This window comes from Hypomesus nipponensis, chromosome 9 (genome assembly GCF_054491055.1).
Source record: "Hypomesus nipponensis isolate SF chromosome 9, ASM5449105v1, whole genome shotgun sequence".
In the NCBI taxonomy this organism is placed as follows: Eukaryota; Metazoa; Chordata; class Actinopteri; order Osmeriformes; family Osmeridae; genus Hypomesus; species Hypomesus nipponensis.
Window position 1 is genome coordinate 8,100,242 of NC_140369.1, and position 24,753 is coordinate 8,124,994.

A 24,753-nucleotide genomic window follows, 5' to 3' on the forward strand; every position below is an offset into this window, starting at 1 on the left:
TTTATTGATTTACAACCTCACCTTGGCCCAAAACATCCAAGCTCATTTTAACATCAGACATAATTCTTCACGTCCAAATTAATTTCAAAATCCAAGACCCTGATTGTGTGAGAAAGTGTACAAGCTGAGTAAAAGGACAGAACACACAATGCATAGACAAGGAAGTTGTATTTTATTTCCCTCAATCAGATCTCTGTGGGTACAAATCATGAACATGTTGATCAATAACCCATGATGCATTGCATCCATACATTTGAGCTCAAAACAGCTTTTACAAAAAAGGATATACAATATATATACCTATATATATAATATACACATTTCTTTATGCATGTAGATGTCTTGTAATGAGAAACATTTGCTTCTTACTTATAACAACCAACGAAAAACTCAAATCAAGGAAAAGTTGAAAAGAAGCTAATCGCTAAAGACATAAAAACAGCCAGATCATTAAAGTCATCAACCGTGAATAGTGTATCTTACATTTAACATGAAGCCCTTCACACACAATTTGCATATTTCCCCCACTGCAGTCAGCCAAGTCAAAGTCAATTTGATTGCCATCTTTGCATCCACAATGAATTTTGACCATACACATTTTGAGGCCATATGGCAACATCAAGGTACCTAGCCTACAGTGGTTAATTAATAACTCAAAGTTACTTCAAATTCAGTAGAAGAAAAATCTATAGGTCATCCCAATGGCACTCAAGAAACAGTATTGCATCAACAACTTTTAGCACGTGCTTGACATATTGATGTATCAACTGTAATTTGTGCCACTGTGCCTTTATAGGTAATCAATTTACATACCAAAAATCACTATATTGTTTACCAAGTCCAATCTTCTCATTCTTTGGATTTGTGTGGTATCAGAAACACAGCACAGTCAGGCAAAGTGTTGTTATTTAGCCCCTAGATGCTAACAGACTGGAAAAAGTATAACTAGCAGCAGTTCAGCTTGGGCTTCAGTCATACAACGCTATGTGCTGTGCTCGCGTGTGTGTGCTTATGTGTGTTATGAACTGTTACAACAGCTTATACAGTACCAGGGTGGGTTAGGGACAAGTGGGTTGAGACAGACTACCAAACAAACAAAACTACAAAGAACTCACCCCTACAAAAAACATTAGGTTTCCTCTAAACAAACATCAAACAGAAGATTAGTGTCAGGGGGTCACGAGGGTGGAGCTGTGACCCTTGTAGTCAACGCAGAGGTTATAGTACAGTTCAGACTGTGCTGTACTTACAACATTACTTCTGGTGTTTCTCACTTCACATTATAATATTTCAGAATTACAGAACAGCATTTTCAATACAACAGAGTTATAATAATCATGTGTGTTTATACGTATATGTTGATCTTCATTCATGTAAACATATTTAACCAGGTCATGCAAACAGTAGACCAAAACTTCTTCCACAAGAGGTGTACAGAACAGAGCAGACAGAGTGCCCAGACTGAGATCCCTTCCACTCTACGCCAGAAGGGGTGGGGTTAGACTAATGATTGACAGGAGAGGTGCTCAATCAAGAGCATACTGTGCTGTACACAAAGAGGCTTCAGTCAGAACACTGCAGTTAGAAACGTTACAGTCTGGAATTGTCCTCCCTATGAAGCCCTAGATATCACCTTATCAACATGCCCCAATTCCCAGGGAGAGTCCCAACTAGCAGGGAGAATGGGAGTTACTTCTGGTTTGGTGTGGCCACAGGGATCTCAGTTTAAACCTCTGAAATCAGAACAGCCATAAGATAGAGATGTCTCCCTTTGATATCCATACATTTCACATTTCATTCCAACTGATGCATGCAGTTTCCCCAGGCCGCAACCGTTGTATAAAGACCCAGTCTGAGCCAGAATATAGAGTCCAGGCTATCCTCTCAATCCTAGACCTTTAAGGACCTCCTACCATACACAAGACAACAGAGGGGACGAGGCCACTGATGATGTGAGAAGAATGGATTAACATGGATAAAGACTTACAGCCACATGCGGTGAGAATGGGGGATTTCTGGGGAAAAGTCTGACAAAATGACCACAGCAGTTTACCCGCTGTTTCCCCTGATGACACATGAAGATATGTTTCCTTCAGAATGAAGAAGTGGCAATGAAAACACAGCATGCATCTTTTGGGGACAGAAAACACTTCTGAAAAGGAAGTATACCTTTATCGCTCTTACTGGGCAACCGTGTAGGTCCTTCTGGTTGGGTTTTAATGTTGTGGCGGAGTGGGAGGACTTGGGAATGTGACAATACAGGTTGTATTGCAGATGTGACAATACAGGTGGAGGCAGTTGTAGATGGAATGTGTTATAATGAGAACAATACAAACCCTGCCTATATGCCATTTTAACCATGTGAGTGAGTCACTTTATTGAGGTTGTGTCCAAAGCCACCTTCAATCTGTATCACAACCCACTAGCTTTTCAGTTAGTCACAATCTACTGTAACTCTACCTCTTGTTCAGGGTGAGAAATACCGGATGGGTTAAGGAACTGGGCGCTGCATAATAAGTGTAGTCGGGAGCAGAAGACTAAGATAAATATCTGTAGTTTGGTGGAGAGTATTTTAGGGCTGAACTTCATTGTGTGTAAATCCCTCAGCTCCCCACTTCCACACACCCTGAGCCCAACTGAAGCTGAGAGATGGCTCTGGACAAGGCACTCAAAGTTTCCCTGCACCCAAACCGTGACCTGCTCATGATCTCCCCCTAGTGGAACCTGCCTGATAGTACTCTGCATTCTTGGTCAGACTGGGCGGATGGGCTCTGGTGGCTCCATGGAAACGTATCACCATGGCGACGGGGGGAAGGTTGTGCTCAGACGCGGCTGGCAGGTCTGCAGCAATAGGTGCAGCTCCTCAGACTGTCCCGGTCAGCACTGCCCTCCGCACTCCCACGACGACCATCCTCACAGTGAGATACTGGAGGGGAGAGGAGACGAGAGGGGATGACAGCCAGAGGCTCCACACGAGAGAGAGAGAGAGAGAGAGAGAGAGAGAGAGAGAGAGAGAGAGAGAGAGAGAGAGAGAGAGAGAGAGAGAGAGAGAGAGAGAGAGAGAGAGAGAGAATGATGAGTAGCTAAACGTTATGGCGAGGAGACAATGAGGAGTCTTTACGGTTCAGCCTTGACTGCTCACTTACAGCTCTCCTCCTCCTCGTTCCCCTCCTCCTCCTCCCCTTCCTCCTCCTCCGGGAGCAGATGGCTGTGGCAGGGGCTGGTGGGAGTGATCTGACTGGGCCCCTCCAGGCTGGTCCCCAGCTGCAGCCTCCGCATGTGTCTCACCACCGCTGTGGCATTAAACGCTTGCTGTGTGGAAACACACACAGGAAGGGTTGAGAGGGAAACGCGAGGTGAACAACAAATACACATTTGATTGAATTCATCTGTGCACTCATCTATCACCACCAAGCATCCATCCAACCAGTGGTTCACCAACACTCACCTTCCATTTACTTTTAGCAAAGTTCTTCTTGATTTGTGCACTAACAGACTCGTGGATATTCTTATCCAAAGCGGTGTCTCCACAGATCCTGCAAGGCAGAGATAAGGAGTTTAGAGTGAGATGTGATGTGTGAAGTGTAGGGCACACTAGTGTTGGAGAGTGTATTCAGAGCTAAGGAAGCTGACAGTACCAGGGGTGCAGAAGGGCCTGTTCACAGGTGTATCTCTTTGAGTGGTCCTTCTCCATCAGATGACAGATAAAGTCTTTGGCTGAAATCAGAAGATTGTCTTAAATAGTGATTCAACACTGACTCATCAGACGACACCACCTCTAATACATTACAGTATGACTCATTGTACCATTTAATGACTCATTTAATGACAGTGTAGCAATACATGGGGGTGAAATACCCATTTGTGTGAGGTAGTGTTATGGTTCATGTGAGCTGGAGAAGACCATGTAACAACAGGAGAGGATTAGTGTGTTGAATGAGGAAGATACCTGAATCAGAGATGTCATCCCAGTATGGAGAGTCAAACTCGTACTCTGCTTTCAAAATCTGCTCAAAAAGCTTGGCATCATTCTCGTCGTAAAACGGAGGGTATCCACATAATCTGGAAGATTTCAAGAAATATTTCCTCACAACGAACTCAGGTACACGTGTGGTATCTGCTCAACCACCTAACTGGAAGGAATAACTTACAATATGTAGGAGATAACCCCTATGGACCAACAGTCTACTGCTTTGCTGTAAGGTTTCTGAGCCAACACCTCAGGAGCTGAAAAATAACACACACAACATCAATTCTGAGGGAGGGAAATGACAAGGTAGACAGACTGAGTCAGTAGGAGAGGGAGTTAGACATAAATGACCCTCTCAATCATCTCCCTGAGCTCTGCTTGCTTACATCAAACAGAGAGGGGGGAAAGCACTTCTAAAGTACCAACGGTCTAAACAATAGCGTTAGAGGAGGAGTGAGCTCTTCAAACACAGCGAAAGTGGGATATTAGCTGACTATAACTACATGCTTCACAGAAGGTTGCGGGCTCATCAGACAGAAAGCGCGAGAGCTAGCGATGAGAGACATTGAGAGACCGGACTACACATGCACCGTTACTCTTACCCACATAGCCAGGGGTCCCACAGGCTGTGGACATGACACTGCCAGAACCCTCGATCTTAGACAGACCAAAGTCACTGATCATGATCTTGGAGTCCTCGTCCATGCTGTAGTACAGCAGGTTCTCAGGCTACCAGGAGAAGAATGGGGAAAAGATGGACAGGCAGGTATGGTAAAGACATATCTGAAGGACAATCAATGAAGTAGATTCTCATTCAAAACAGTACTGTGTTGCGAATGTTGTGTAGAAGTTCATTAGGGCCATAAAATACCTTCAAGTCTCTGTGGACAATACCCATGTCATGGAGGTATTTAACGGCATCCAGTATCTGGTGGATTAGTTTGCTGGCGTCCCTCTCTGTGTAGAAGCCCTTCTCTACGATCCGGTCAAACAGCTCCCCACCAGATACACTAAGCAATAGGAGTTACAGAACAAACAGTCACTCTGGCTATGATTATCACCACACAACAACACTACAGGATGTTGGAGAGAAATCAGAGAAGAAGAAAACGCCCTCACAGCTGCATGACCAGGTACAGATGGGAGGTGCTCTCAAATATGTCCTCCAGTGAGACGATGTTGGTATGTTTGATTCTGAGAAGACAGAGCCACAAGGAGGACAATATATTTACATTGTTATGCATCATGCATCCACAAATGTCCCCATGTACAATTCCAATTCCCTTTCTCCCATTATTGCTGCGTGGTTATTGCATCAGATGGCTGAACTTTTGGATCTCTGCCCAATTTGACACAGATTGGAGAGTTGATACACAGCGCCACGATTAATTCAATTATCAAATTTGCCAATTAGGGAGTGAACTCAAAGGACTTTGGTACATGTAAAAAAATGAAAAAGGTAAACAGGCATTGGTTGTTATGTGAGCCAGGGTAGTCCATTTGGGCAGAAGTCTATAGTTGCTTCTGAACAGCCATGTTGAGAACATGTCAATGTCAACCCACATCAGTGGAACTAGAAGTCCTTGTCTTTGTCTCGGTGCCTGTGTATGTCTGGGTGTCACATTAAGAGTGTGTCACCCTCTATTATTTATTTATTTATTTATCTCACACTCATCACTTCCTAATCTATCTTCTTTTCTTTTCCGTCTTTTCCGTCTCTTTTATGTCTGTCTGTCTGTCTGTCTATGTGTCTGTATAGTTGTCTTTCTCTCTTACTCTCTCTTCTTCAAACCCCTCACTAACCCCTTTCTCTCATCTCTCTCTGGTATATTTCTTCCATACCCCGCTCTTTCAGTCAACCACCCCCCCCTCCACCCCCATCCCGCTTGTCTCTTCCTCTTCCTTCACCACACTGCTGCAGGGAACTCCACACCATCTCCGCCTATGAGTGTGCTGTTGCCCTAGCAACAGGGACACTAAAAATAGGTCTATCTTCTTTACTCCCGACATTTCCGGTGCAAAATCCCACTGTTTCTACTGACAGACACCATGCATTTAGTCGCACACTCTATTGACCTCTGAGTCGAACGCTCCATGTTCTCTTTTGTCACTCTCTCTTTTAGTCAAGCTCCTTCCTCCTATTCTGCGCCTACTGATTGCATCTACTGAATACATGCCATGCTCACAATCATTGGAGAATGCTTTTCATTTTAGATTTTGCAGAGAAGGGTTATCTACAGGAGTGTGAGCGTACTGGAGGGACCCACCTGTGCAGGACAGCAATCTCATTCTCAATGTTGTTCTCCTTGCCCTCCAGGGCTTTCTTGGGGATGCACTTGATGGCCACCAGCCTCTGGGTCCTCTTCTCCTCTGCTAGGACCACCTCAGAGAACGCCCCTCTGGAGTAGGAAGAAAAACACAGAGGATGGATCAGATAGCTGGTACAACTTCAAGAAGATCACTTATGCACTTCCTTTAAAATTCTGTGGAATACCACCGAAGGAGAAAATGTTCCATACGTTCGTTGTTGGTTTCTTCACAGCTACATGTAGTTGTGTTATTACATGTGTGTGTGTGTGTGTGTGTGTGTGTGTGTGTGTGTGTGTGTGTGTGTGTGTGTGTGTGTGTGAGAAAAAAAAGACTAAATGTGTGCATGGAAAAGAGAGAGGAAGAGAGGGAGAGACCAGACTAGTATGCAGGTTATAATCTGTTTTACTTTCCCCTCACAAAAACCTATTAATAGCATGCAGCTCTTTGTGTAAGTGTTTGTGTGTGTGGTGTAGGAATGAGTCACTTCAAGGTATAAATAGAGACTAAAACTATCTGCAAATATCCTAATACCTTACAAGCTGTGATAGAATTGAGGGGAAACGTAGATATACATGATATTGTTAGAGTTGTTTAATAGCTTGTTGTGTAAAAGTAAATGTGTCTGCATTAATCATACTCATGTGCATGTTTAAATACATGTATCTCTGTGTCTCCATTCTCCATTCACGTGGGGGGTAGATTGGTCTGTAAGTGTTAGAGTGTTCTATAGATGAATTATTCAGTGAAGACTGGTGACATTACTGTAGATCCTCTCAAGGTTTATGGTTTAAAGTGGAAGAGGGGGAACCAAACGACAGAGCTATCGCAAACATCACAATTATAAGACAAATATCCATGTTGATCTATTGTATACATAAATGTTGTTGTTTTTGTGTTGCATGAAGAAACAAGTTGGTGTTTACCAAGAAGCCACTCCCCCTAGAGAGGACTGTGCTCTAGGAAAGAGTCCCACTTAGATATAGAGCTATAGTTCTTAGCCTGACGCTCTGTTTAGGCTAATGCTAGGGCTTGGGACCAGGGATGGATGGATCTTGGACTGGGCCCAGGTCTGGACTGGGACTTTGAAAAGCAGACTGGCCCACGACCGTGTATTATTATTATTTTGCATGATGTCGTGGTCGTTTGACCGGCCGTTAGGAAAATCTCCCGACTTTCCAGACGGCCAGTCCAACCCTGACTGGGGCCAAGCTGAAAGCAGGAGCTTTAACTTTTAAGCTTCAGATGATAATATATATCTTAACCAAGTGAACAGATATGAATACAACTTTGTTTTGCATTTAAATGTAAGAAGTCAAAGTGAATCCTCACTTCTCTATTGGACTGTCTAACAGGGCCCTTTTTGTTCAACGAACCAGTCTAGCAGAAAGGTTTGCATGGTTAGACTGATTTTCAAGGATGGGATCAAATCTCACGCATTTTTCGTTCAGCTTAACTGCATTTTAAATTTTCCCTAAAACAAAAATCACATAAAACTGCACTTGTCATCGACCCTCCCCCAAAATCGTTTTTGACTGCACCGTTTACAGTAACTGTTAACTGATGTTTCATCACAAGGGCACAACCCCTCAATAAAGTATCTTTGTAAAATCCATAGGATCTAATGGAGCCAGAAATAAAAAAAAGACCAAATGGCTCAGCAAAACATGGAGGAGGAAGTGTCATAGAGATGTCAGTTTCACTCGAGGCAAAGGAAACAGAATCAGACGTGCGTCATCATAAAACTTGTGGTTTTGTGTGTGTTTTGCTGTGTGTGTGTGTGTTTTGCTGTGTGTGTGTGTGTTTTGCTGTGTGTGTGTGTTTTGCTGTGTGTGGAGGGGGGGAGGGAGTGGGTGGGTGGGTGGATGGATGGATGGATGGGGGGCAGTGCAGTGAAGCAGAGTGTAATTAGGCATCCTGTTGCTCATTTTCCCTCAGAGCCAGTGGAGCAGTGTGGGGGTGGGGTCTCTGTAGGTTTGGACTAGAGCCAGGAGCCTTGTAGGAGGGGCCACTCACTGGGATTGACACTGAGAAGCCTGTAAGGCTCTGTGTGTACGCAACTGCACTAGTGGACAAGTGTGTGTTTGTGTGTGTTTGTGTGCGTGTGAGAGAGATGGGGGTGGTGAAGCTACACATTCTTACACAGAGACATGAAGAGAAACGAGGAAAGCAAGATTATCGAGAAACAGAGACACAGAGAGAGGAATGCGCCTCAAAGCCTGAGCTCTGGGAATTCTTTGTCTCTGCAGACAAGTGATAGTTAGGAGGAGTTACTCTACCCCAAAGAAACCAACACTACATGCTGCCGCCCTTCTGTAGGAATTAGTATACAAACAATATAATCTAAACACATAGGCACTTACATACGTACACACAAATGCTTAATCTGTTAAACAAGATATGATACTCTCAGCTGTCCAGATGGCCAAACCACACATAGATATCTGGATATCACAATGTCTCATTATTCAGAATCTTGTGGAAGCTTGGCTTATTTCTTGCACGTGGGTTATGGTTTCATAACAGAATCAGGCACATGCGATGACACGCACATTTCTGCCAGAATACAAATACATTCACACAGCTTAGAAAAAGGGGGGATGCCTCAAAAACATTGCAACTTACTAGTTACAAATTTTATTTTTGAACATTAAAATTCCATCACTGACTAAAAAGCTTCTTAAATAAAAATCCATGGTTGGCAAGTTAATATAAATGCATGTATCACCAATATGCTGACCTTAATACCACCAGACCATGTATCACATCATCCACCATAAATGCTTAGCGCTAAAATTGGAATATGGATTAAAATACCATGAGTAAATTCAAAACAAATATCCTTTATGCCTAGGCACATCATTTCCACTGACAGAAGAGTGTCAGAGCAGAGGAGTGGAGAAACGAGAGGAAAGAATAAAAGACAAGTCACTGCATTGACACTTAGAGGGAGAATCAGAGGAGACAAGTCACTGCATTGAGGGAGAAGCAGAGGAGACAAGTCACTGCATTGAGGGAGAAGCAGAGGAGACAAGTCACTGCATTGAGGGAGAAGCAGAGGAGACAAGTCACTGCATTGAGGGAGAAGCAGAGGAGACAAGTCACTGCATTGAGGGAGAAGCAGAGGAGACAAGTCACTGCATTGACACGCAGAGGGAGAAGCAGAGCGTGACAGGGGACAGAGAGAGCCTGGAAGATGCGGCTGCATCTGACTCTAATGTTAACATGGGTAGATGTCAGTGCTATTATCATTTCAGTGTTTAATTCATTGCAATTTAACTGTGGCGACCATCCAGTCCTGTCATAGTAGTTGCTTCTGGGTGCGGGGGATCCAGTTTATCAGCGCTGTACAGAACCAATGTCCAGACTGAAGTGCGTTCGTTTGGGGTGTTCCCGTTTATTAAATATAAAAGCGGTAAAAACAGTATGACCTCCCGTCACCCTGGCCTCCCGTACAATGGTCCCGTGACCTTATATAGCCTTTGACCCGTCAGCGCCACCTACGGCTGAGCCGAACATAGGTCACCTGTGCCCAAACATAAACCAACCACCACAAACCACACCCAAATGAAACAAGACCTATTAACCCCATAGGTGAACAATAATGGCTCCTACATTAACTGTACGCAAAATATATTTAATTCAAACAAATCAGTAAACAAATCCTATAAACGAAACAATATTGTATATAGCCTGGTGCATATATTGGGTTTGAATCAGATAACAGTCAACCAGTTTAGCTATCCCTTTTCAGGCTTGGTGATTAGTGAAAACTTAATGAATCTGTGTAATACAAAATAGACAACAAAGTGGTAATATTAAGATGTTTCACAAAACATGTGAACAGAAATGAATGGATGCTGAGAACAAAGCGTGTGTCATGATAATGTACAAGTTAGTAAAAATGTGTCAGGAGCTTTCACCATTCTCACAATGTAGTGTGAGTGTGCCTGTTGTACTTAACATGCCATCCAATACATCTCTCTCCTACTGATGGATGTTTGCTGAGGTAACAAATATGACACATTATGGCCATTTTTTTCCTGAGAGCCAGTGCCATCAATCAGGCTGGGGAGGGCCTCAGTACAGTGCCCATCACAGTCTCTGACGTTTAACACAGCGGAGGGCCGCAACCATCCATCAGCTTATTGAGTTCATGTGATTTAGAAGCCCCCAAGCATCCAACCTACCCTAGCCTGACAAAACACAACTCCATCTACACTCCCTCCTTCGTGCCTTCCCAATGAATCTTCATATGCATGTGTGTGTGTGTGTGTGGGGGGGGGGGGGTATCATAGAGAGAGAGAGAGAGAGAGAGAGAGAGAGAGAGAGAGAGAGAGAGAGAGAGAGAGAGAGAGAGAGAGAGAGAGAGAGAGAGAGAGAGAGAGAGAGAGAGAGAAAGGGAGAGAGAGGGTGCATTCTGAGCAGGAATAATAGCTAATAAAGCTAAACAGAGACGAGGCTGACAACTCTCGCCCCCTCCCTTGCTTCCTCCTCACAGCCTCAAGGAGGCAGGGGGACGCGAGGCCCAAGTCGCTAGACGAACACTGGCAGGAGGTTTTGAGTCAACAGTGGGGATCTCAGTGTGCGCTACACAATCATCTGCCAAAAAATAAACTTCTGTCTCCATAGTGACTGTGAAGTATCCATATGGAAACTCACTAAAGCTGTAGTCCAGGCAACCAGCAATGACCTCAGAGGGTAGTTAGACGGGCCTGTCCATTAGGCCTTGACTATGCTGATTGAATAAAAGTAAAACAAGGAGAACATATAAATGACCCTGAGAGACGTCACTGACTGAGTTGTCATGCCAACAACAGTGTCGATAAACACTGTCACTCGTCCATTTCTGTTCTAAATCTGAGAACTCTTCTCCTGGTATCCCTTCTCCAAACATTCCCCAAACCCCCAGCTTAATCATTTTCTAGGTAAGATGTACAGTGTGTGTAAACTGCATAGTCTTTGAAGAGAAACAGTGCTGTGTAGCATTGTGCCATAATGCTTTTTGCAATGCTAGGCCATGTAAACACGTCGTAACTCAATGCAGTTCGGCACGGCCATCCCTCCTTTTCCCCCAGAGGCTGAATAAAACAGAGCAAAGCAGACAAACCCACAACACTGCAGCAAGTCTCACACAGGCCCTCTGCTTCAACAACTGCTGTCTTTTTACTTCAGTTGACTGTCATTTAGAAGTTGTCTGAAATCATTCCATGTATCAATTCAACTTAAATGTCAGACGGTCAATTCTAATTAGACATAATGTCAATGACAAAATGGAATACATTTGAACTGATCAATAACTATCTCAATAAAACCATTCAAACACGACACAAAAGCAGGAAAATGTGGAACGGCAAAACAACCTTCTACAAGGACAGGTAATACTGAAGTAAACTCGGAACAGAAGAGAGATGTCAGGATTAACTGCCCTGAATATAATATTCCGACATAAATCAATTAACTTCACGTTGAAATTCCTGGCGGATAAAGCTATTCTGTAATCTTCTCTCCGAACGTAAGAAGCTTTCCGTCAACACATTAATTCTCATCCCGGACAAGCTAGTGGTAAAGAGGGAATATTGAATAAGGTTTTCACCAAATACAGGGACATGCTATTCTTATACTCACACTTTAAATCCCAGTTATATAACTTTTTAATTTATCTCAATCACAACCATATTTTATCAGACTCAAAAACTCTGTATTGAACGGCATTGATCCTGAAAAAAATATGTCAGACATCATACTCCTACAGTGCTTTACCTTATCCTTCAGCTACACATCAGGTTGGACACTCTTACTTTGTGGGGTCTGTGGACCACCATCAGGCATACAGTCAGCACTATTTCATCCTCCAAACTCAGAAGTGTGGCTAAGTAGCAGCACAATTTATCAGTGGCTCAGAGCTCCCCCACTCAAGAGGAACACGTTGTGATTCCCAGCTGCAGAGCTCCAAGAAACACATTTCAGGGAACAGTCCAACATTGAATGGGGACAAGGGGTCCCTTGACCATGATGTTGAGATGAATAGTGCTCTGCTGTAGTGGTCCAATCAAAAACCCTGGTCCATCGATGACCAAGAGAGTGTAGTAAATGTAAAAAGAAAAAATCATGATAAAAAGGATTTTGTTTCAGAGCCCAGTTTCAATAGTACACTGTAACATGAAACTGTGCTGAGACAGACAAGCCACAAACATGAAGAGCAGAAATAACTCACAAGCAAAACACAGACAGACAGACAGACAGACAGACAGACAGACAGAAAATGGACACACAAAAAGACATACCGACAGATGGATAGACAAAAGGACATACAGACACCATGGCAATCGGTTTGATAAGACCAATATAAAAACTTACTACTGTGATTTTACAGTATCACGTATTTTTGTAATGCCTACTTACGTTCCCAGCACTTCTTTGAAGTCATAGTTCTCTTTGATGTCTGATGTCTTCTTTTTCCATCCATTTCCATCCTCTCCAAGGGGCATCATGTAAGGTCAATCTGATCAGAGACAGGCTAACTGTTCAGATGCAGAGTACAGATTGAAGTGGTTTAGAGGTACAGCAATCACAATGTGAATTCAAACACGTCAGGCAAAGTTTGGGAGAAAAAGAAATATAGCCAACGACGATTACACACTACTTGAACCAACAATTAATAATATGGATCATTACAAAATGAGTCAGAGGAACTCAGAGGTATAGAATGGTGTCCCTAATGGTCCATCTGTGGTAACAATTAAAATGGACCATTTAAACAACTCTCCAGAGTTGCTTGCTTGTGGTCCATTTATTCAAACTCACAAGGGTCAAATAACTAATTGATTACCTCTAGCGGATTTAGGCCTGGCATTAACAAATAACCAGCAGAACAAAAGATAATGGGTTGGAGGTTCATCAAGCTTTACTTTGGTAATTGCAAAAAGACAATCAATGTTACACAAATTTGTCTCTCAACAAATAGATTATTACATGAGTGTATTTGTACAGGGTAATGCATAAATTATGATTTTTTATTTTAGAATACTGTTTAACATGCAAATCTGTCAGCAACATTGTGGAGAGACATAAATTAGATAACATGACACATTTTTCTAAGTCAAGAATAGGCGGCTTGACAAACGCATGCTTACTATAATGATCAGATCAGATACAGTTTTTTGTGTATGTGGTGTGTATGTGGTGTGTATGTGATGTGTATGTGTGAGTGTTTCAGCGTTCAAGGGTACATGCATCTTTTGGTTGTAGCCTCAACACAGAATTGTATAATACCGTACATAGAGATCTGCAAAGTAAGCCCACAGAGAAAAGGTATTGTGATGATGTTAAGATTATTTTTTTTACCTCATGCTGTCCAAATATCGCTTCCGATATCATATAAATAGCATACCTTAATGCCGTAGCTGCTCCTTCTTGCTCTCCGTGTGCGGTGTGGTTCTGCGCTGCACCAGTTTAGATCTGACTTGTCTCCTGACGTCAAGAAGCATTGGCCGCAGCTATACTGTACGCGCGCAACGCAGCATCCCAGAGTGTGAACATTTGGGAAAATATCACTTTATCAACTCTACTGCTGTGCAGATGCAGTGCTCAAATGACTGTATTTGATTATGACATGCCTAGGAACACTATCGTTAAACAAAGAATATAATTTAGGCCAAGTAATTTTGTTGTAAACATTTGTTGAAAACATATTTCAATCTAGGACGCTGATTGTGTGTACATAGAACGTGTGAAAAGTCAATTGGGAGCTTGTCCTCTAAATTAACCATTAAGGATGTATTCATAATATAATGTTTTAAATGTAATCCTATCATTAAACAATGCAATGCGTAGAGTGTGTAGTAGGAAGATTCCATAATTTAGGACAGTGATAGTAAACTAAAACCCTCGAGGTTGTAAAAATTAATCCATAAACCGCAACCGACTATATTTGCAGCTCACTCCTCACTCCCGCATGGACGGTGGCAGTGTGAATAATGTAAACCTTCACTTTATCTAGACCCAGTGTCACGTGGTCTGATTAAAACATTGGTTTGGGGCCACTTCAACAATATTTCTAAATACATTAAGATTGACATATAAAGATATGCGTTTAATTCATAGTTGTCGTTGTCAAGTAGAATTATTTATGTAAAATTCATCCCGTTGGAATGTTATAATTAAAATCGTAAATGGTTCGCCCCGATGCACCGTTTCGTTTGGCAGTCCGGGTATTCTGAACGAAGTGCAAATGTCTCTTTTGTTGTCGACAAAAAACACAACTTCCGGGCAAATGCTAAAGAGGACAGCTAGTTGCCTAACTTGCTAATGCACAAGGTTCTGCTCAGGGAATAACGTTATATCTATCAAATTAAGCCTATTGCATTCATTTAAGGTAAAACTGAATTAGATTGTATAGTTGGATAGTTTGCGAATGTATATTTGTAATCGCTTAGCTATGGTAATCTTAGTTAGCATGCTTTTTTATTGCGCAGCAGTTTGCTATCTGGTATTGGTAGCTTCAATCACGCTAGCTTCTAGCTTGTGATAGTTGGCTTGCTAAAAACATAGCCGACTAGCTACCATTTCATGATTTAGGCGCTCGTTTTGTTTGTTATAATATACTACAGTAGTGGTAGTAGTTTACCTCTCTAGCAAGTATACAGCAGCACAACTCATTAGCCCTAGGTAGGCGGAAAATTGTCCTCTGTTGTTTTAGCACCCCATTAGTCAAGTGATTACACTTAAGCCCTTTTCTTTCTTAAGGTTTTGTACTAGTTTGGAGCTAGTAGTAATGACATCGATGAGCAGCACTAAGAGGAGAAGAGCCACATCTCCTTCCAGCAGTGTGAGCGGTGGAGACTTCGATGATACCTCCTCTTCCACTCCCGGTAGTGGCAGAAAAAGGAGAAGGACCTCCAAGCTTCCAACTGTGGATCCCGTAAGTAGATAAATCAATTGACAAACTTTTTGTGTGGCTACGAGACATTTAGCCTATCTATCTTGCATTGTGGATTTTTTTTGGGATGGTCACTTTATAGCTAGTTACCTATCTTGAATGTTGAATGCGTTTTAATTTAACAGATCGCAGTGTGCCATGAGTTGTACAATGCTGTTAGGGACCACAAGGATGACCAAGGGAGGCTGCTTTGTGAATGGTTCATACGAGTTCCAAAAAGAAGGTACTGTATGAAGAAGTGATAAAAAGTTGTTTCAGCCACACAACATATGTTTTAGTCAAACCACAATCCTATCCTAATAATTGTTGACATCATTCTAAACAATGGATGTGTGACAATGGATAAATTAGATTGTAGCTATGTGTATGCAGTGAGATGCTTATCTGAATATTCAGTCTTTTTCTCTCTTCCATAGGAATCAGCCAGATTACTATGAGGCTGTATCTCACCCCATTGACATGACAAAGATCCAGCAGAAACTGAAATCAGAAGATTACCAAGATGTAGACCAGCTCACTGCTGATTTCCAGCTCATGTTCAACAACGCCAAATCCTATTTCAAGGTAGAGGAATATCGTGCTTTTGATGACACTCATACCTAGTTTTAAGAAGGTTGTAGTTTGTTTTGAGTGATAACAAGTGAGTTACTTAGTCATAAGTACAGCTCACTAAAGTTCCTCACTAAAACTCCTCAGGCTGACAGAGATGAGTACCAAGCAGCTTGCAGGCTGTGGGAAGTGTATGTGCACACCAGGAATGAATTTGTGCAGCCCGGAGATGGGGATGAGGATGATGATGAGGATGGTGACGACATGCTCGATAATCCTGGACTTTCCACTGAAGATGAGGTAAAACACTTTGTCCTTGTGACCTTTTGTTTATGTTTTCTGATGTGGTAACTGGGGTGTCAATCTTTTCTGCCTGTGCATGATCTTAATTGACAGACCCCACCAAGCTGTCTGAAGGAGGTTTTGGAGCAGCTCTTGGAGGCTGTGGTGGCTTACACTGACCCTTCAGGACGACTGATCAGTGAACTTTTCCAGAAGCTTCCCTCCAAAATGGTAAGGCTCTCCCAATCAAGACATGAAAAAAAAAATATATATACAACTTTTGTAGGACAATCTTGAATATTAGTTTTTCTTCCTTTTCCTCAAGCACTACCCAGACTACTATGCCATTATTAAGGACCCAATTGATATGAGAACCATTGCTCAAAGAATACAGGTAAGCGCGTCTTAATTTTAAATTGTGTAGTTGCTATTTGTTAAATAACATATTAAATATAGTTGAAATGTACACACCTTTGTAAATATAATATTTTTTATTCCGATTTTCCTTAATAGATTGGATATTATAAAAGTGTCAACGCCATGGCCAAGGACGTTGACCTTTTGGCCAAAAATGCTAAAACATATAACGAACCAGGATCTCAGGTTTTTAAGGTAGAGGTTTGAGCAGAATTTATTGTAATATATTGCATTCCTGCTTTTGTATTCTCAAGCATGTGTTGTATATATAGTTCTTATCCCATCTCTCCTGTGGTGTAGGATGCTAACACAATCAAGAAGATCTTCATCCAGCGCAAGACTGAAATTGAACATGCTGAGCCTACCAAATCTAGTCTTCGCATCAGGTAACATCTTACCCCCCAGAACTACAGTATTACTCAAGCAAGCTTAAGAGACGCTGATGATGACTGTTTGACGGTTGTCTTATTGTCTATTGGCGTGTGTTCAGAAACCGGCGGTCAGCCCAGGGAGACCGTCTGTCAGCCATCACCCTGGCCTTGCAGTACGGATCTGAGAGTGACGAGGATGCCTTTCTGTCTGGTACGCCTTGATTTCAGAATACTTCATAATAATGCTTCAGAGGGATTACAGTTCCTCTCAGACACGTATGAACTTCCATGTGTCTGTTCCTCCAGGGTCTGTGCGCTATGACGAGGTTGAGTCTGAAGCTGAGTGCCTCAGCTCCAGCATGGACATGTCCAACCCCGTCTTCCTGCTGTATGAGGCTGTCCGAGGAGGCAGGAACAGCCAGGGACAGCTCCTGTCTGAACCCTTCCTACAGCTGCCTTCCAGGAGGGAGTACCCTGACTACTACCAGCAGATCAAACAGCCCATCTCTTTGCAACAGATCAGGTAAGCGCCTCTCGCCTTATGGACACCACTTCTGGAGAGGCTCTGTCACGTGTTTAATGACCCGGCTCCTCTGTCCTGCCAGAGAGAAGATGAAGAATGGAGAGTATGATAGCGTGGATCAGATGGAGACTGACCTCAGCACGATGCTTGAGAATGCCAAGCGTTATAACATGCCCAACTCTGGCATTTATAAACGGGCTGTCAGGCTTCAGCAGATAATGCAGGTTAGGCTCTCATGTTGTATTCTATTTGCCGATTCAAAGTGGGATCTATTAAGTAATGTGAAGAAATGTAGTGTTTTGTGGACTAAAAAATGACTCGTTATTTACTAACAATTTAATTTTGTAGATCAAGAAGAGGGAACTGTTGAGAAGAGATGATGATGATGGGGACAGCATTCTGTCATCTGATGCAGGGAGCACCAAGAAGAAAAGGTATGACAGATTCACCTCAGCCAAACACCTGCCCCTTGACACCAGCCCGAGGTTGAACAGGATAGTGTTAGCTTGAGTCTGGAGTGACATGTAGGAGGGGATATGTTTGTAATTTGGAAATAGTCCTTTATTTCCTTATTGAGTATTGTTTTGACTTATTGTTTAAGTTGTGTTATTCTAGTATCCTTGAAAAAGAAACTCGGGTCTCAATTAACTTATCCCTCTTTTTAAAGGATACATACCAAAGTCTTTTGAATTTATTCTCCATCGCATCGTTTTAATAACTATAAAAACTACATTTTTGTTTGGCAGCCATAAGAAGAACACCAAAAAGAACCGGATGAAGGCCCTTTATGCTGCAGTAATAGAGGCCAGAGAAGAAAACACTAACCGGCGCCTCTGTGACCTTTTCATGGTCAAGCCATCAAAGAAGGACTACCCTGACTACTACAAGGTCATCCAGGAGCCAATGGACCTGAAGACCATTGAGCACAACATCCGCTCAGAGCGCTACACCACTGCGGAGGCCCTGATGGACGACATGAGGCTGATGTTCCGGAACGCCCGCCATTACAATGAGGAGGGTTCTCAGGTAGATGCACTGGCCTGTGCATTCATCTGACGGTTTGATAAATTATTGCAAAGTATAGATTTTTTTAATGTCTGATTTGTTTGAAGGTTTACAATGATGCTGGTATTCTGGAGAAGGTCTTGAAGGACAAGCGCATGGAGCTAGGGCCTGTTCCTGATGAGGAGGATATGGGTTCTCCCAAGCTCAAACTAAGTAGGTTTGCCGCTCTTTTTCAGTCATGTCACCCTTTATTTACATACTACAGTTTTTATATATTCTAGATAGAGAAATTCCAGATCTATATGATTCCCATTAGGGATGCTCATAATGAACGCTTAATGAATGGTTAATGCCGGTCGTTAACGAGCGCAGTTATCGCTATTTTTTTTTTTTCAAAATGAGCATCCCCAATTCCCATATGTTGTGCACCTGTAGGAAAGATTGGTGTCTCACCAAAGAAGTCCAAGTACCTGACTCCGCTCCAGCAGAGGCTGAACGAGCTCTACGACGCTGTGAGGAACTATCAGGACCGCCGCGGCCGGCGCCTCAGCACCATCTTCCTGCGCTTGCCCTCACGTGCCGAGCTACCTGACTACTACGCCACCATCAAGCGCCCCATTGACATGGAGCGCCTGCGCAGCCACATAGCAGGCGGGCGCTACCAGGACGTGGACGCGCTGGTGGAGGACTTTGCCCTGATGTTCAACAATGCCTGCACGTACAACGAGCCAGAGTCTCTGATCTACCGCGATGCCCTGGTGCTGCACCGCGTGCTGCTGGAGACGCGCAGGCTGCAGGAGGGTGGGGAGGAGGGCGGGGCTCCCGTCGTGGGCTCGCTGGTCAGAGAGCTCATCAGGAACCTGTTTGTGTCGGTGCTGAGTCACCAGGATGAGGAGGGCCGCTGCTACAGCGACTCCTTGGCCGAGATCCCGGCCCAGGACCCGACCAGCCCGGAAAAGCCTCCTCTGAACTTTGATATCGTCAGGGTGAATGTTGACCGTGGGCGCTACAAGAGGCTTGATGTCTTTCAGGAACACATGTTTGAAGTGCTGGAGAAGGCCAGGCGGCTGAATAGGTACACCAAAATCTGCCCAAAATAACTGTACCTTCAAGTTGTCTGAAATGTTCAACATGAGAGTGCAAATGAAACCTGAACAAGAAAAGGTAATTGAACAATTGTATATTTGCTCACCCCTCTTTACATCGTGCTTGTCATGTCTACAGGACAGACTCCGAGATCTTTGAGGATGCAGTGGAGCTTCAGCATTTCTTCATTAAGATCAGAGATGAGCTGTGTAAGAATGGCGAGATCCTGCTAACGCCTGCTCTCAGCTACACCCACAAACACCTGAACAGTGACGTGGAGCAGGAGAAGAGAGAGAAACTGCCCAAGGAGATGGAGGAGGACAAGCAGAAGAGGGAGGAGGAAAACAAAGGTGTGTGTGAGATGGTAGCCCTTTTTAAACACATCTCACTGGATCACTGTGAAGAAGACCCCCGTTTATGGGGAATTTGTTTGTTTACATTGAACCAAACTAAGGCAGCTTAATGCTGTCCCGTGTGTGCCTTTAGATAACATGCTAGTGTTCATACTGACGCGCTGCTGATGAGGGGACTGTTTTGTCGCTTACAGAGGGGGAGAAGCCAGAAGATCTACCAGGGGGTGCATGGCAGTCTGGCACAGAGTGCACCTACAGTCAGGACTGCAGCTTCGAGAACAGCACCTACCACGTGGGAGACTGTGTCTATGTGCGGCCAGCCGAGCCCAACCTGAAGCCTCACATTGTCTGCATTGAACGCCTGTGGGAGGATGAAGCAGGTGACACTTGAATAGTCTCCATGCAACACAGCCATTCATACAGTCCAATATCCCAGCACAACTCACAACCCCTCAAGTACACCAGTAGTGCCAGTGCTTGACCTTGCTGTCTGTGTGTAGGAGAGAAGTGGCTCTACGGCTGCTGGTTCTACAGACCCAGTGAGACCTTCCACCTGGCAACACGCAAGTTCCTGGAGAAAGAGGTGTTCAAGAGTGACTACTTCAACAAAGTACCTGTCAGCAAAATCATGGGCAAATGCATGGTCATGTTTGTGAAGGTAAGGCGTAGGTTTGAACCTCTTAAATCAGTGTTTGAAACGGCACTCATCTAGGAAGGTGGCTGCAGTGTTTGTGATCTCTGTCCTTCAGGATTACTTCAAACTGCAGCCAGAGGGCTTTCGGCCGGAGGACGTGTATATCTGTGAGTCACGCTATGCTGCCAGGAACAAGGCCTTCAAGAAGATCAAGATGTGGGCCATGCCTGTCAACTCTGTGAGGTTTGTACCTCGCGATGTGCCGTTGCCTGTGGTCCGGGTTGCCTCCATGTATGCCAAGCACGACCAGGAGAAGCCTGTGGCCGTGCCCCACATCGACAGTGGCAGCGGCAGCGTCGTTATCAAGGTGAGGAAGTGCAGAAACTATCAGTCAAGAAATGTCACGGGACATGTTGGGATCACACTGTCATATCCTTTCAGTTGTAATAAGGGTGTGTGTGTGTGTCCATCTCCTGTCCCTAAAGGAGAGAGAGGATGTTCCAGTGGACATGAGTGGAGGGGAGCCAGGCTGTCAATACTATGACCAGCTCCACTATAACAAAATGTGGCTAAAAGTAGGAGACTGTGTCTACATCCAGTCCCATGGTCTGATTCGACATCGCATCGGCAGGTCAGTTATTGCTACTTTCTTTACCCCTTGAAATTTCAATGGTGTATTCTAGTACTGTGGATATCAAGTAGCTTTGGTACTTGGGGTATGTGTGCGAATATCTGCCATTCTCTGATTGGGCGGGTAGGATTGAGAAGCTGTGGGTGGGCAACGGAGCTGCGTTCTTCTTTGGGCCCATCTTCATCCATCCCGAGGAGACAGAACATGAGCCCACCAAGATGTTCTACAAGAAAGAGGTGTTCCTGAGCAACCTGGAGGAGACCTGTCCAATGACCTGTGTCCTCGGTACGACCCAGGAGCCTCAACACAAAACGTTATTTCCCATCTGGCCCTGTTTATCCTCAGACTTAAGCATGTCTAGCGTTGTCTCAGCTCAAGCAAGGTTTCCTCCTTCACACCCCCAAACAAAGCTGTTTTTGTTTTTAAAGCCAGTTTAAAAAGGCTCTTTAAGAAGGCTTATTTTCAATAGCACCATTTGATTACCTCAACATTGAATTGTACTATAAATGAAATTAAGTGCAGAATTCTCTTTAATTCATGAGATGGATAAATGAGATGGATGAATTAACCATGTAAGTTTGGTCGGCTCCTGCAGGTAAATGCATGGTGTCCTCCTTCAAGGACTACCTGTCCTGCCGACCCACGGAGGTGGCCGAAGAGGACGTGCTGCTTTGTGAGAGCCGCTACATCGAGAGCGAGAAGCAGATGAAGAAGTTCAAGGGTCTGAAGCGCTTCTCCCTCTCTGCCAAGGTGGTGGACGACGAGATCTACTACTTCAGGTGGGCCTCGCTTTACCTAAGGCGTCACGCAAACGCAAAGATGTGGCTGTCTCGTCACGCTAATATCCCTCCACTCTCATCGGTCTATTTCTAGGAAGCTGATAGTTCCTCAAAAAGAGCCATCTCCTCTGCTGGATAAAAAGATTGAGGAGCTCGAGTTGAAACTAGCAGACATGGATGAGGGAGATGAGGATATGGATGACATGGAGGATGAGGACGAGGCCCCAGAGACTCCCTCCATGCCTCAGATGCAGACCCCTCTGGCAAGCGATATGGACATCATGCCATACACCCCTCCACAGGTCTTACACCCACCCACGCACCCACACACTCCCAAGATCCCCCCCCCACCCACCCTTCTCTTTCACGTCACACACCTAGAGCTCTGCACAGCTTAGCAGGTCAGATGCCTCTTATCTCAGGAACATAGAACGAGTGGTTGTTCGAATGCCTGTGGGTTGACCACGGTTTCTGTTTGCAGTCCACTCCGAAGGTAAAGGGCATGTCCAAGAAGGAGGGTGCCAAGAGGAAGATCAACATGAGTGGGTATATCCTGTTCAGCAGTGAGATGCGTGCGGTGATCAAGGTCCGACATCCGGACCTTTCTTTCGGGGAGCTGAGCCGGCTGGTGGGCACCGAGTGGAGGAACCTCGAGGCAACCAAAAAAGCAGAATATGAAGGTAAAGGGGGCCGTACTGTCCAGTTTGCAGGATGGAGATTGATCCCTACATTACCCATCTATGGGGGTTATCGATTCATGTGTGTGTGTTCCAGAACGGGCAGCCAAGGTGGTGGAGCATCAGGAGCGCGAGAGGGCAGCCCAGCAGCAAGCTTCCCCTAGACCAGGTACCCCAGTAGGGATGCTGATGGGGGTGGTGCCTTCGCCTAGCGCTATGGGAATGCTAAACCAGACCATGACGCCTGTGTCAGGTAACCCCTCAAAGTGACAGCACGAGTGTTTGGGACTTGGCAGCTGGGAAATGAGTCTGGACTGCCAAAACGATTCAACCTTTAGATTTTACCCCCTCCCGTCCGGAAACTTTGACCATTCCAAACTTCTCGACACATCTCATCCGCAATGATTTGTTTGATTTATTTTGCTGCTAATGTCATACTGTTTAATATGCCTGCTAGTTTTCAAGTTTGCATGATCAAATCAACAGCATGACGAAATTAATTCATCCACATTTCTTTTGACTTTTTCCATCCATAAGCTTGCTTATTTTGCCATGCTTTAGCCTACTAATTTGTTCATCTCCTTTTGTTTCTAGGTTTATACATAATGCATGCTAGTTGGTAGCAAGTTGCATGTGACTTATGCATGGTTTGTTGTTGTCTATTCCTCGACCCTTCCCCCAAGGCATGATGGGAGCTTATGGCCCACCCTACATGCAGGGACCCCCCGAGGGCTTGTGTGTGGGTCCAATGCCACCTCACCCCATGGGGGTGTCCCAACTGCCTCCCCACCACCTCCCACCAGGTGTGCTCGGGTATCCTGGCATGCCCCACCCGGGTAAGGACCACCGTCCTAACCACACCTGCTTCCAGTCGTGTCTCTGTCCTGCTGAAGGGTTTTACCTGGCCAACAGGATGTGGTCACTGACAACTGAGGCAGCAAAGCCTGGTTGTTGGTTCACTATGCACCCACTAAATTGATATGGTTTCCACTCGCCTGTACTTCAGTTTCTCACTCACTTAGTTACTAAGTTACTATTTAGACATATCTTAATTGCTGAGTAACACATGAACAAATAGTCAATGCATGTTAAAATGTATAAATACAGCAACTAACACCGTCACATACTCATTGAGTCCTATCTGTAGATCTTAACTTTTTGAAAGGCTAACCTGGCACACCCATTGGTCCGGCCTCGTGGTATATCCTTCTGGCGTAGTGTACAGTATGGACATGTATTCTTGTTATTGCTACAGGTATGATTGGCCCTGGTATGAACGGCATGGCTGGAAGTCCTGGACCTGGAAATCCTTACATGCAACAGGTAAGAGATATTCCACATCTTTTTAAAATGGAACATCTTAAAATCATTAATTCAAGCACATTTCTTTTAAGGGACAGACTTGCTTCGTTGATTCCTTGATTGACAATTAAACCATCCTTTTTTTTTTCTTTTTTTTTCCTGTATCTCCTAGCCGGGAATGTTCAGCCCAGGGCAGCATGCCCCTCCTCCTTACCCAGGACAAGGCCAGCTGGGTCAGCCTTCACACCTGCAGCCCACCACCCCCATGTTTGTGGCTCCACCACCCAAGACTCAGAGAGTCCTCCACTCGGAGGCCTACCTCAAATACATCGAGGGCTTGAACTCAGACACAGCCACTATCAGCAAATGGGATCAAACCCTCAAAGGCAAGTAAAAAAAAAATTGACTTTTCGTTTTTAGAGGTGTTAACAATGATTTGTATCTAACTTTGTTTTGGATGTGCCTCAGCCCGCAGGAGAGATACCCACCTGACCAAAGAACAGGAGAGCCGTTTGCCTTCCCATTGGTTGAAAAGCAAGGGTGCCCACACAACAATGGCAGATGCACTGTGGAGGCTACGTGACTTGATGCTGCGAGACTCTCTGAACATACGCCAGGCATATAACCTGTAGAACATTCTTAGCACTCACTGTCCCATGTCATGGAATGGACAAAGTAAAACTAATAGGTCATAGAGAAGCAATATGTTATAGGCCATGAATAATTTCTTTTATATTTAGAAGTCAAATAAGCTTAATTTGTGTGTGTTTTTTTATTGCTAATTTTTATGTGTGAACATTTCTCAAATGAAATCAGTGTTTTTGGCTTATTCTTCTGACTGCCAAAATAAATTTGATTACAACATGAAATTTGTATGTTTGTGATTTCTGTCCCACGATGAAAGAACATCTGAATGCTTTTTTTGC

At 44.1% G+C, this 24,753-nt stretch overlaps 2 protein-coding genes across 2 annotated transcripts; one reads left to right on the top strand and one right to left on the bottom strand.

Annotated features, from left to right (window-relative positions):
• Positions 1–66: 66 nt before the first annotated feature.
• Positions 67–13,783, bottom strand: camk1a (calcium/calmodulin-dependent protein kinase Ia). Its single transcript, XM_084705072.1, has 12 exons — positions 13,671–13,783; positions 12,683–12,801; positions 6,238–6,369; positions 5,090–5,164; positions 4,842–4,980; positions 4,573–4,699; positions 4,152–4,227; positions 3,950–4,062; positions 3,639–3,717; positions 3,449–3,536; positions 3,147–3,312; positions 67–2,926 (listed from the first exon to the last, which is right to left on the bottom strand). The coding sequence occupies exons 2-12, from the start codon at positions 12,769–12,771 to the stop codon at positions 2,823–2,825; spliced, it is 1,188 nt and encodes a 395-aa protein (XP_084561198.1). The 5' UTR covers positions 12,772–12,801; positions 13,671–13,783; the 3' UTR covers positions 67–2,822.
• Positions 13,784–14,488: 705 nt separating this feature from the next.
• On the top strand, positions 14,489–24,696 carry pbrm1l (polybromo 1, like). The gene is made up of 30 exons (XM_084705039.1): positions 14,489–14,654; positions 15,026–15,200; positions 15,344–15,441; positions 15,635–15,782; positions 15,915–16,067; positions 16,164–16,280; positions 16,375–16,443; positions 16,563–16,661; positions 16,767–16,852; positions 16,957–17,048; positions 17,144–17,360; positions 17,443–17,584; positions 17,709–17,794; positions 18,107–18,386; positions 18,473–18,578; positions 18,801–19,440; positions 19,590–19,801; positions 19,999–20,184; positions 20,305–20,462; positions 20,554–20,805; positions 20,924–21,069; positions 21,197–21,354; positions 21,665–21,848; positions 21,943–22,150; positions 22,330–22,528; positions 22,623–22,778; positions 23,209–23,361; positions 23,781–23,848; positions 24,000–24,213; positions 24,296–24,696. The coding sequence occupies exons 2-30, from the start codon at positions 15,054–15,056 to the stop codon at positions 24,457–24,459; spliced, it is 4,938 nt and encodes a 1,645-aa protein (XP_084561165.1). The 5' UTR covers positions 14,489–14,654; positions 15,026–15,053; the 3' UTR covers positions 24,460–24,696.
• Positions 24,697–24,753: the final 57 nt, after the last annotated feature.

Bases quoted from the DNA above. Each gene is read 5' to 3' on its own strand.
- camk1a (XM_084705072.1), bottom strand. From the start codon at position 12,771: ATGATGCCCCTTGGAGAGGATGGAAATGGATGGAAAAAGAAGACATCA. The intron at 6,370-12,682 runs GTAAGTAGGCAT...TTCCTACTCCAG, and splicing joins TTCAAAGAAGTGCTGGGAAC to AGGGGCGTTCTCTGAGGTGG. The intron at 4,063-4,151 runs GTAAGTTATTCC...GAAATCTTCCAG, and splicing joins GGGGTTATCTCCTACATATT to ATTATGTGGATACCCTCCGT.
- pbrm1l (XM_084705039.1), top strand. From the start codon at position 15,054: ATGACATCGATGAGCAGCACTAAGAGGAGAAGAGCCACATCTCCTTCC. The intron at 19,802-19,998 runs GTGTGTGTGAGA...TGTCGCTTACAG, and splicing joins GAGGGAGGAGGAAAACAAAG to AGGGGGAGAAGCCAGAAGAT. The intron at 21,355-21,664 runs GTACGACCCAGG...CGGCTCCTGCAG, and splicing joins TCCAATGACCTGTGTCCTCG to GTAAATGCATGGTGTCCTCC.